This window comes from Thermobia domestica, chromosome 6 (genome assembly GCF_964235325.1).
Source record: "Thermobia domestica chromosome 6, izTheDome1.hap1.1, whole genome shotgun sequence".
In the NCBI taxonomy this organism is placed as follows: domain Eukaryota; kingdom Metazoa; phylum Arthropoda; class Insecta; order Zygentoma; family Lepismatidae; genus Thermobia; species Thermobia domestica.
The window spans coordinates 158,519,404-158,532,104 of record NC_137459.1 but is presented as its reverse complement, the minus strand read 5'-3'; the positions used below and the strand labels follow the sequence as shown (position 1 = coordinate 158,532,104).

Here is a 12,701-nt window from a genome sequence, read left to right as displayed (position 1 = left end):
ACCTAGGTAATTTCTAAATAAATATTGGATAGTGTTTGCCATAGGCGGTATTCCGGTTGATCTCTCCTTCCGATTATACTTTCTTCCGTCATTTTTTCTCTTATTCCTAAATTATAATGGATATCTCAAAAAGACAGAAAATGTTAAAATGTTTATTAGCAACATTGTGAGATAAGTAGCATTCCGCAACACAGGGTTGGCAAAAACCATGGTTTTTATTTAAAAAAAACAAAAAAAAACGTTTTTTTTGGTTTAAACCAGTTTTTTTTTTTTTTTTTTTTTTGGTTTAAACCAGGTTCTTTTGGTTTAAATAATTTGCTCTACATATTCATATCATATATGGACAGAAATAAGTTTGTTTCGCCTTGATGTTATTATGCAACAACCGGGTTATGCTGGAAGGGGTCACATAGCTTAAAGCGGAATAAAAACTGCTTCTCGAGTTACATCCGAGAGAAATTGTCCTCCATTGGAACTCGGAACCAGGACTAATTGGCCACAAATGTGATACGTCTGCCGACTCACTCACGAAGGAATCCTGATAAAAATACGTTGTACTGATCATGCTTCTTAATATAACTGTCATTTCAGAAGGACAAAAATGATAAACAGTTGCACAAGTGAAACCATTATACAGAATTACATATGGACAATTTCAGAGTACTACGGAGTATAGAACTAATTTAGTTAACAACGACTTTTATTGGTCCAAATTAAAGAAATACAACGACTTAATTTGCATATCAGTAAGAAAAGTGAATAAAGATACGAATTATTTGAGTCCACTTTGGCTCAGACTCATTTATACATAAATAGATACCAAAGATACTTTTCATTTCACTAAATGCCTCTCCTGGGGTCTTATGATCCCCCCCCACACACACACAAAGTACGGCATTTCGATGTATTTTATCAATAGTAAACATTGAAACGAAACAATATTTAGAATTTTTCTTTGATTGCAATTACATAACAATAATAACAACTACAAAAAATCACAAAACAAACATTTATAAACTTATTACAACATTTATAAAAAAAAGTTGCTTTTGTAGTATAATTTTTTGAGTAATGAAAGGGGAATTTAAGTCTGAATATAATACGAATAATATACGGGAGTGAAACGTGATAACCCACAAATGTGTATTCGTCAAGATTTTACAAACACACACTTTTACGAACATTTTTCGTTTTTTGGTTTAAACCAGGTGGTTTTTTTGAAAAAACCAGGTGGTTTAAACCTTGGTTTAAACCAGCCAACCCTGCCGCAACATACTAAAGCGTGCGTGCAACATTTTTCTTCTTAGTTATCATGTATCAGTGAAGTGATGCACAACGTGCGTTCGCGGGGAAAAAACTTTCATAAGAACAATGGTAGTATGCAATCACTCATCGAGAATTTTGTCATTTTAATCTGGCATGACATGCACAAGTTCCAGCCGCGCATCACATGGGCACGTAATTTTTAGGAAACTGGTTCAACTTAGACAAAGAGAACTATAAGACGACCGCGCGGTACCGATGCATAAAAGAGTATTGAGGCTGTTCTAGTTGCGACATTAGAAGTCTACAACGTTCTGTTTGACATGAGTTGACGTCTTTTCGGCTACATCGGATAATTACGTAGGATTGAAAGTTTCAACTCTGTAAGTTTCAGACAGTTCATCAGCTGAAAGCCAGTGATCACCTACAACGCAAGACAGTTTTGTGAGAGACTGTTGACCAAAACAGAATCGTACCTTGCTCCTCTTACTCCGACCATATGTAGGATTCCACTTTCACTTCCACTTTGATATTTCAGTCAACTCTGTGTAGTCACGTGTAATATGCGATGTAAGGAAAAAATATCACTTCTGTTCCTTCATATAGATTCTGTTCCTTTTTTAAGTCTCAAGTATTGTGGAACACTTGTTGTCAATAAATTACAACACTTGTAGGTATGAAAGTCAAACACTTTCTTGAATTCAAAACTCCTTTCAGTGCAAATTTATCAAAAATTTTTCAATATCAATACCACTACTCTAAAAAGTCACTGATAGAAATGTCATGGGTCTAGTGGCGGTTATGCCACCCGTGTAATAACTCTTCTACAATACTTACACTTTCCACTGCTTAATTACACTAATTGATAGGACTTTTTCTTTCCAGTTTCAGAAATACATCGTCCCAAACAAAAGAATTCAACAGACAGTTTGAAATCTTGTTTAACCATCGGTCCCGACGTCCCCCCACAGGGGACATAAAATATGACGAAATTATTTCTTCACAATTTTAAAATCAGATTGACAACATTGAAAACTGTTTACAGAGGATGATCCATCTATGATCATCCCATGTAAACAGTTTTCAATGTTGCCAATCTGATTTTAAAATTGTGAAGAAATAATAATTTCGTCATATTTTATGTCCCATGTGGGGGACGTCGGGATCGACATGATTAAGAAGATGTATTTCTGAAATTGAAAACAAAAAGTAATCTCAATTAGTGTAACTAACGTACAGTGGCATTAATTTGAAGTACAATTCCACAAAAGTGACAGTGTTAGCTATAATTACAATAATTCTTTATAGCATGGAAAGTGCTTAAGTGGACAGAGGTGTTGTTGAAGGGATATTACACGGAAGGTAATAACCAATAACCACCACTAGATCCACGATAGTTTTTCAGAGTGACCTTTTAGGGTAAGTAATATTGATATTGAAACTTTTTTTTATATATATATATATATATAAATTATCACTGAAAGGAATATTAACATCAAGAAAATAGTTTGTTCTATTTTACCCGCGGGTGTTGCAGTTTATTGGTAACAAGTGTGATTTCCGTGTTTTTTTAAGAACAAGGAACAGTCTATATAATGGAATAAAAATGGTAGTTTCTTACATCGCACATTACACGTGACCAGTCTCGGAGTAGACTGAAATATCAAAGTAGAAGGAAAACCTTAAATGGGATCGGAGTAAAAAAAAAAAAAAAAAAATGCAAGGAAAGATTTTGTTTTTAGAAATATACACCCGAAAGCTTTTGTTAGTGACTGTTGACCAAGTTGGACGAGAACGACGATTTCATGCACAAGAGCCATGGATGTCAAAGCCCATTCCCATTTCAATGGCTTCATTAATAGACAATTTCCTATACTGGATCGAGCAAAATCCGTTAAGATTGCACAAGATTCTGTTACTCGGCAACAAAATGATCATGTAGTGTCCAGTGTTATCATCTGTCATCATAGGTGTTTTTTTTTAAGAGTGTGGTCGTAATATCTAAACGCTATGTTGCTATGGTGAGCAGATTTATTGCGCGTGAACTAAATATTTCTCCAATTCCTGGTGGTTTCAACAATACGGGGCAACTTCTCATACTACTAACCAGTTCGTTGCTGCTCTCTGCCAGTTGTTTTGGCCACCGAGTTAATTCTCGATTTGGTAAATGCTATTGCTGGCAAGATTCCTGTCTTCATAGTGTGATTTTTGTGGGGTTACCTTAATGGCAAGCTGTGTCAAAGTCGACCCGCTACAATTGAGTAAACGCAGTTTTGACGAATTAAAAGCAAACGACTGTAAGAATATATGCGCAAAAGCAGTGGTCACTTACTAGATATTATCTTCAAGACATGGAAGTTTAAAAGAGTAATGGCAGATCCTGTACTATTCATTACCATGAATAAATCTCTTTTACTTTTCAGTCTCTTCTCTACATTTCAGTTTCGAAATTCCCCATCTTTTTTTCGACAATCCGTACTTCCTTATTTATAATAAATTGCTTATAATCACCAAACTAATCTTCTTTAGCAATATCAATGAAGTTTACCAGTTCAATTGATCAAATTCCTTTTGTAGAACAATAAACACAGAGTACTTTTTTTCGTCATTTTCTATGTATAACCTTCTTAGCATTTACTAAAGTCAATAGCATGTATTATGCCCTTAGTTCTACTAATCCCAAACTGTTGCTCTGAAACTTGATAGTTTGTTCTTAAACATAACTTTTGTTCTGATTTCAGAGCATAAAATTCAAGATATGAGACTAACGAATCTTTATTCCTCACATCATTCTCGGCTCGATTTTTATGTTAACTGCATGTTATTGTCTTCAAGAAATCTCTTAACCACTCTCCCGTCTCGTATATTTCACTTCAGAGTTAGAACAGTTCTTTCTTGCCTTCTTTCCCATATTCTTAATGAACTCGATTAGCATATCATCTAGCTCGTTTTCCTTTCTGTTTGGCATCTGTGTCAAACTTACCTCGAAGTATCATAAACCCTGCGGGTCTGTTCCTGTACTCATTCTGCTGAACAATATTTTCCAGTTTTTGTAAAACTTTGTTCACCTCGGTGGCATTATTCACATTTTTGTTTTCTTCTAACGCGGAAATGAGCCCCTTATCACTATGTGGTTAGTGTACACACTGTTGGTGCGGGAATTCTGGGGTCGATTCCCGGCAAGAGCTTATGTGGTTCGGATCCTACTTTAAGTTATTGGTCGACGTCTCATAGAACTTAGCTGCTGAAAGGGAAGCTAAACTCATATCTTCAATCCAATCCAACCGAACGGAAAGAATAGCGTTATGGAAAGTCTTTGAACCCCTTTCCCTGCGTTAAGATACGCATTACAATGGAAGTGTAATAATAAGAAATCCGTAATGTCACCACCCACTGCTTCCCTCGTATCGGTGAGAAATGAATTTGCACTTAAACTGCATCAGTAGTGTCACTATTCATCTCAGCGACCTAGAAAACTATAGATTGGAGACTAACATTGATCGTTTTCGATTATTTTTATATATTACCCCCTTTCCACCCACACCGCTAACCCTTCATGCCGATGGGGAATGAACTTTGACTTAAACGGCATCAGGAGTGTCACTATTCATCTCAGCGAACACGATAACAATGAATTGGACACTAGTATCAGTTGTTTTGCTTATTTTTATGTCACCACTTAATTTTTCGCGTAAATTATGAACCCCGTTCTTCCCTTAGGGTATGCATTTTAATCAGTTTAATATATGATATGATACTTTGGGGGCGTAAAGTAGATATGGTGTCAAGTACAATTTCAATTGTTTCAGTAGTTATTACCGGATGTAATCAGACAAGAACTCACGTTCGTTTTTATATAATTGAAGATTGTCATTGCTGTGCCTCGTACGAATCTTCTGTCTCTGTGTTGTTCATATTTTACTACTCGTCCTATCTCTTTTATATCCTCACAAGTCTAGGTAGGATTCTTCCTTTCTTCTATTTTCATTTCTAGTTCATTAGTAGTTTAACTTTGTATACATCTTCCTGCTTTCTCAGTGCTACCCTGTTTCCAGTCTATATATTCTGTTTTCTTAAACATGTCTTCAATGTGCCATAATGTCTTACCTAGATATCCTTTTTTACTTACGCACCTCTGGTGCTTTGTGTCCCGGGTTCGATCCCAGCCCCTGCCAAGTGAACTTTGTGGTGGACAAACACCGTGTGCGTGGGTTTTCTCGGGGTTCTCCCGTTTCCTCCCACTTTCTTCATTCCACCATTTCATTCATTACTCATCATCACCGTCTCCTTTAGCCTAACCGGCATAAGCGTGGGACGTAAAACTCAAAGATTTCATTTCATTTCATTTATTTTTTCTACTTACGAAGGGGACAGTGGTTGAGTGGTAGAACACTGACCTTTAGTACAAGGAGTCTCTGGTTGGATTCCAGCCCTTATGCTGTGAGTTTTCTCGAGGTTCTCCAATCTCTACTGAAATTCTCATTCCACTAGTTCTTTCACAATCATGCAACTTTCATTAATCATCTGTCTCCTTTAGGCTAAAGGGCATACTCGCAGGATGTAAAACTTAAAATTTCATTTCATTTGATTTGTGCTTCTTATGCTCCCACCTCTTGTAATTACCTATATTTGCTGTTGGGCATAGCACTTAAAACATTACTTTGCATTTGTTGATAATTTCCAAGAAATACATTTTATTTAACTCCTCAGAAGTTAATCAGATTAATTGAATTTCTGTTGCCTTTTCTGATAGTTTTGTCTTTTGTCCTCGAAAAGGGTCGTGTTACTAATGACATCACTTTATTCAAGGTATGGTTCTTTGTAGATGGCAGAAATGATTAAAACTTCTACTGTTTAAGCATTTATAGTTTTAGTTTTGAGTGATAGTCAGTACTTTGTAGTATATGTTTAACCGTAGTTTCAGATGTAGATATAGGCTTGAAATTTATCATATATTTGTTGCAAATGCCCAGAATTGTAGTACAAAATTGAAGAGGAAAACCAGATTATCTTCAATACCAAAGTGTAATGACGTTTAAAATTCATGCACTGCAAGATAATTTAACGTGTTTGAGCATTTATTGAATAAATTGAGCTTGCTGTATGCCATATTCAACTGAAAGCTATTTGGCCGTAGTCTGTTAATCTAGGAAGTCGACCAGGGACCAAAAAATATACAAATTTTCTATATGTTTAGCTAAAACGTAATTTTTTGGTACAATACCTAATCACTGTGACTTTTTTATATTCGTAGGAATGTTATGGTGTCCCGTACATTCCGGAGGGTCAATGGTTGTGTCGTAGGTGCTTACAATCACCATCTCGTGCTGTAGATTGTGCTTTGTGTCCGAACAAAGGAGGTGCCTTTAAACAAACCGACGATGCGAGATGGGCACACGTAGTTTGTGCACTGTGGATTCCGGAAGTTTGCTTCGCAAATACGGTAAGTTAGTATTCCAATCAATGGAGTACTTCATATTCATGTTTAAACTGTTATTTTAATTGATTTACCTGCCAGTTTTTTTGTCTTCCGGAAATCTATTGACCGGAAATTATTAGAATTTGAGGTTTTAGTAAGTGTACACAATAGCATTGAACCTCTTAACTTGTAAATAAAGAGATTACTGTTTGAAACTTTGAAGAAGAAAGAATGTACATTATATAGCAGTTGCTGGGATAAATAGAGTATATTAATCACTAATCGAATGAATTAAATATTTTATGATTATCTAAATCATGTGTGATTGTCTTAAGTATTATGTTATTAAGTATTTAGGTACTTAAGTTGGCGACCGATAGGATCGAGTAGTCTTGGCAGCTCGGTTAATTGCTCCAAGACATGTCAGTTGCGGATTCAAGTCGTAGGTCATATCCGTGAGTTTGTCATCATTCCAACGTTAACAATAATAATTTATCATTGTTTTCTTTAGCGTATAGTACTTACACCGTATACTTGGGATGTATAAAAAGGTTACAAGCAACAATGATATATATACTAGCAGAAGTACAAGTTCTAGGTACGTCAAGAATATGGTTTATGAAATATACAATCTTCTAGTTTCAAGATACTGGTAGACGCAAATTCGATTTTGCTGGAATTACCTAAATTCTTACATACTTGCTCTTAATTAACTTTTCACAAAGCCAAGAGAAGTGAAAGCGTTTTCACAAAACTTCAAAGCTGTGAATTCACCCCCAATAAATGAAAATGGTCAGGCAAAAGTTTTACTCGATTCCATCACCCACAAATCCATTAAAATATACATTAATGTGTATTTTCAAAGTTGAAACAAAGTTAAATTCCTTTCTTGTTCTTGGAATTGGAATATTTCTTCCGTTTCGTGAAAACAGTTACACAAAATTTTTTGTACCCCAAAATGATTTTCCGAAAGTCCGCGTAAGTATCTATTCTTAGTCTCGAAACTTAGCCAATTCGACTTCTTGCATGAAATGTTCATATTCCATATGGAAAAATATTTAGTATATAAATTTTGTGGGTGTGTTATGTATGTTCAATTCAGCTACATTGACAATTCCTAATATTATTATTGTGTAGAGTACGTAGAAAGCTTTGGTTGAAAATTTTAATATACGATAGTTAGAAACGCTCACTCCCCCTCCTCCTCCCCTTCCTTACGCGCGTACATACATTTCCATCTTCTTGGATGTTTGATTTCACTAAATCCCATTTTATCTGCAGTGTAGAATCTGAGAAGAATATTTTTACGAAATGTCAATTATGTGTGCTGAGCAGCTTCAGAGATTTGGTGAAAGTCGATAAAGAAAGTTCAAAGCTTACTTTTTCCTTATGATGATCGCATTGTGTAAAACTCTTCTTATCTCCAGCCTTGGATTCAAGAACATTTGTACAAAATTTCGAGTTCCTACACCTAGTGGTTTCGGAGAGCTGATAATCATTGAGGAAAGGTCCAAGGAATTGTTTTCAACGTCGTAAAGGTTGCATTTCGTATAACTTTGTTTTATCTTATGCCTAGAGTTCAAGGATAACATTTGAACAAAATCTTAAATTTCGGAGATTAGATGAACGATTAAAATACATTCAAGGCCCTCTTTCTTCTTAGGGTTCGCATTTCCCAAAACCTCGTCTTATCTACAGCCTATGATTTACGGAGAATATTAGTATAAAATTTCAAGTTCTTAGGCTGAACGGTTTCAGAGATCTGGTGATAAATCCGTCAGTAGCATCACTGATGAAAATCGTATCCGCAAGCCTTGAGTCACGAACCTTAGAGTGTGTCTTGCTTATTTGTTTGTCGAAGTTCAGCGTCCCTTGTCGACACCATGGCTATATATGATGTGGGCCTGCAGTTTAAGGTTGAAGCCAAACCACCATACTGCATTCAAGTTTTAATGCTTTCCCACCGGGAATTGAAATTAAGGACGCGCGCGCTAGCCACTAAACCAGCGGGGAAGATGTATTGTATGATTTCATGTATCCCTTATAATAGTATGTGCAAACAACTGAACTAAATTCATTTTTACAAAAAGGTGAAGTATAGACTGGCATCAGTTTGGTCCGTTATTATTTTTCAGTTGTGTTATTTAACTTTCATATAAGCATGGAAATACACCTTTATCAATCATGTGTAGATTAATTCTTAGAGAACTATTATAAACTATTAAGGATTGTAATTTTACTATAATGTACTGTACGTATGTCATAGGTGTCCAAACTCGCGAGCCCGACGCTCGTGAGCTCGGCACTCACGCTCAACCGGGCTCGGGCTCAATAATTGAGCGCGAGCCCGAGTGAGCCCGAGCCCCAATGAAATAAGTGAGCGGGAGCCCGAGTGAGCCCGAGCCCAGTTGAGATTAGTGATCGCGAGCCCGAGTGAGCGCGAGCTCAGTTAACAGAAGTGATCGCGAGCCTGAGTGAGCGCGAGCCCAGTTGGGAGAAGTGAGCGCGAGCGCGAGTGAGTACGAGCTCAGTTGGGAGAAGTGATCGCGAGCGCGAGTGAGTGAGTGCGAGCCCAGTCCAGAGACATGAGCGCGAGCCCAGGTAAGATTAGTGAGTGCGAGCGCGAGTGAGCGCGAGCCCAGTTGGGAGAAGTGATCGCGAGTCCAGTTGAGACTAGTGAGCGCGAGCGCGAGTGAGTGCGAGCCCAGTCCAGAGAGATGAGCGCGAGCCCAAGTGAGTGCGAGCTCAGTTAAGTGCGAGCCCTCGCTCACTTCACACTCACGTGGACTAATTTGCTTTAGAGCCAAAAAATAGGAAATTCATTCCATGTGCAGAATTGTAAAGGAAGAATTAAACAACTTTACAAAATGAAAAATCACATTCTTGAGGTCTGAGCTGTCATTTTATTGTCCAGAGGACTTCAAACACCTTTCGATAGAGAACCGATTTTTTCATGGCTATTATGAGAGGATGGTATTTGAGGCAGGTATTTGTTTTTGTTGTTTTAGTAACAACTTCCATGACCCAAGCTTTTTGTGTGTGTCTGTGTGTGCGAGATCATAGAATAAGGAAACTACTTGACCTTCCGAAGTAGAAAATTTATTTACTAACAACTAATGAAGCTGTGCGTTCATAGTAAAGTCGAGCGAAATAATTATGTATTATTTCATTATAGCTTCTTTAAATCCCAATAAACAAGAGTAGCTCTTAGGAATGTTGCTAACTTGCATCATAATGGTTATTAAGCTCATTAATTTATATGAGGAAACAAAGAATTTTAGCCAGTTAATTTTACTGACTACTACTTCTTGAGATCTTTAAATGTATTCTATGCGAAATTTAACCACTGTATTATGTAATTTTAATATATATAAATAAAAACTAAAACAATATTACATTGAATATTTTTAAAGCAAGGAACCCTTAAATAGGCCAGAAGAAGAAATTAGTAAAATTGAATGAGTAAAATCTCGTCTATTTAAAAGAAAAGTACTTCCTCATATAAGTCAGTGAGCTATTAAAAAAAGAAAGATAACAATTCAACATCAAATAATAATAATAATAATAATAATAATAATAATAATAATAATAATAATAATAATAATAATAATAATAATAATAACACACCCACACACACACCTCCTTTCATTAAAGTCTTTTTTTCGAAAGCTACCCTGAAACGATGGCGTGTCGTTTGCTGTAACCAGAGTTAAAAGTGAAGGAAAACATGGGGGACGTCATCTCCCACTTCCAAAAATATCTATGGCGTCCCTCCACTTCCTAAAAAATATAGTGGACAAAGATAGGCACAAGGGATGACATGACGTAATGCGTTCTCCAACCTCTTCAGATCAATTTTTACCCCTGGTTACAACTCGATTTTGATGTTGTTTGACAATATTTTCATTGCGGATTTATCAAATCTTATTACCGTGAAGATTAGCACATACCTGACGAAATATCTAAGAGTTGCCAGGCACTTATTCATATTGATTCACTGTGAATAAGTGGTAAGTATTCTCATCTTCCAGACGAGCGAGATCTCATATAACCTCACTGATGAAAAAGAATATTAAGCTCCAAAGAAACAAACACAAAATATTCTAAATTTCACGATAGCTTCCTAAATTGAAATAATTACATTTCCTCTTTTAACGCAGTTCTTATTATTACCTTATTTTATATAAGTTCTATTTTTCTGTTATGTTACGCCATTAAAGAACCGGCTTTTAATATACATAAGGAAATGTACAGATGAATTGAAAACTAGAACCACAATATGCTTACCATTTTCGAAAGTATTACACATAACTTCTTGACTCAAACTGATGTTATGACGTAAATTTCATTCATAAACATCTTTATTGAGCTTTCATTAACTTCTAATTTTCTTTGGTGTTGTTTTAACAAAATACAGGCTATAATCAACGCATACTTTCAAATTTTCAGTTTTAATACTCTTAAACTTGCCCTAAATTAAGAAATATTCATATTTAATGTATTTTAGCAGGACGATGTGCTTTCAAATACATAATTAAAAGTAGTGGTTGCTCCTGAGGGAAGTCACAAAGTTAGAAAATTAAAGTTTTCTTGCTTCAAAGTAAGGGGTAAAAGTAATCTAATGGACTTAGAAGATGCAGGCCCGAATGGGAACACTATTGTGGGACTCCCGGTTCCAGAAAAACAAGTAAAGAAATCGCATTAAGACTATATCATCCTGGTATTCATTGAGGTGTCATATCATTTAATAGGCCTATTTTTTCATCGGAAGTTGGAAACGTAAAGAAATAAAGAAATTACTGCAGAATTAACTTTAGAAAATATTGCTTTAATTACAAACTATTTACTCCCTCAAATTCTAGATAGAGGCCAACAGGCTATACGCTCCCTTGTTTGTGTTCATGGATGTACATGTATTACAATATGTTATTGTGAGTATTGCACAAGCCAAGAGTAAGAGCCATCCAACAGTCTGATGATCACTTGGCCGAGGGACCCGCGAGCAGAATGTATTAATTGCATGTATTACTTGCAGAATTTAGTCATAGGAGCCACACTGGTTTCCACAGGGAAACATTATGCTGCTAAGACGGCACTGAATAGTAGATTACACTCTAGCGCGGGAGCCGACTGGGAACAATCGGTCCAATCCGCTAAAGTCCGGCCCTGATTGTTGTATACGACAATTAATATAGTAGGGAAGTTTTCTTCTTTTAGTTTGAAGCAACAAAAAGTCTTTTAATTTTTATCGGTGTTACTTCTCTTACAAGCCCCCTCCGATTAAAAGTACATTTTAAAAAAAATTAGAAAATATTTTTCTACTTTTCCTTCTCTATATATATAAAAGTTATTGCTCTGGAGTTATACACTACCAAAATTTCTCAAAAATCTCTAATTTTTAGTGCTTTGATTAGCACATCCCTGTAGGATAGGCCGGAACTCCTGCAAATATTACTGGAGCCTATGAGATCATTGACATTGCAATACCCTCTGAAGTACTATTATTTCGTTGTGTTACATTCAAACCGATATAAAGGGATCAGAGAAAGTTCCCTTTTACCTTTTGGTTTGGTTTTAGCTTCCGCAGAGGTAGCTGTTTTATTATAAAATGGTTTTAACAAACACTTAGAGTCACTGATATCAAATCCTGTTACTTGCTTTACCAAACGTTTAGCAGATTTTCGGGAAACGTTTAGCTCTTGTTATTATAAGTTCTGTAATTTCACGAATGTTGAATACCTGTAATGTCTTCCTAAATTTCTACTTCTAATTTTACTTCTAAAGCTGTCTTCTCACAAAAATATAAATAAATAAAAAATTAAAACCTAAGAATCTGTGTGTTAATTAAAAACAAGAGATATCTATGCGTAATGTGGGTGTTGGACATAAGCTCACCGGCAAAAAGCTCACCGAAAGTCTCATATTACAGGGATGGACAAAAGCTCACCGATAGCAAACATAAGCTTCCTTGAAGGACTTGTAATAAAATTCACCGAATATTGAAATTCAGGTTTTAGTT

The 12,701-nt window shown here is 35.9% G+C and overlaps 1 protein-coding gene across 2 annotated transcripts in view; it reads left to right on the top strand.

Annotated features, from left to right (window-relative positions):
* LOC145688286 (peregrin-like) overlaps positions 1-12,701 on the top strand; it is a 166,490-nt gene that overhangs the window by 68,648 nt on the left and 85,141 nt on the right. For both annotated transcript variants that reach the window (XR_014131869.1, XM_081762280.1), the window contains exon 7: positions 6,518-6,706. Coding sequence is in view for 1 of the 2 variants with exons in the window: in XM_081762280.1 (XP_081618406.1) it covers positions 6,518-6,706 (189 nt within the window). In the remaining variant the exon portion in view is untranslated. The remainder of the gene's footprint in view (positions 1-6,517; positions 6,707-12,701) is intronic.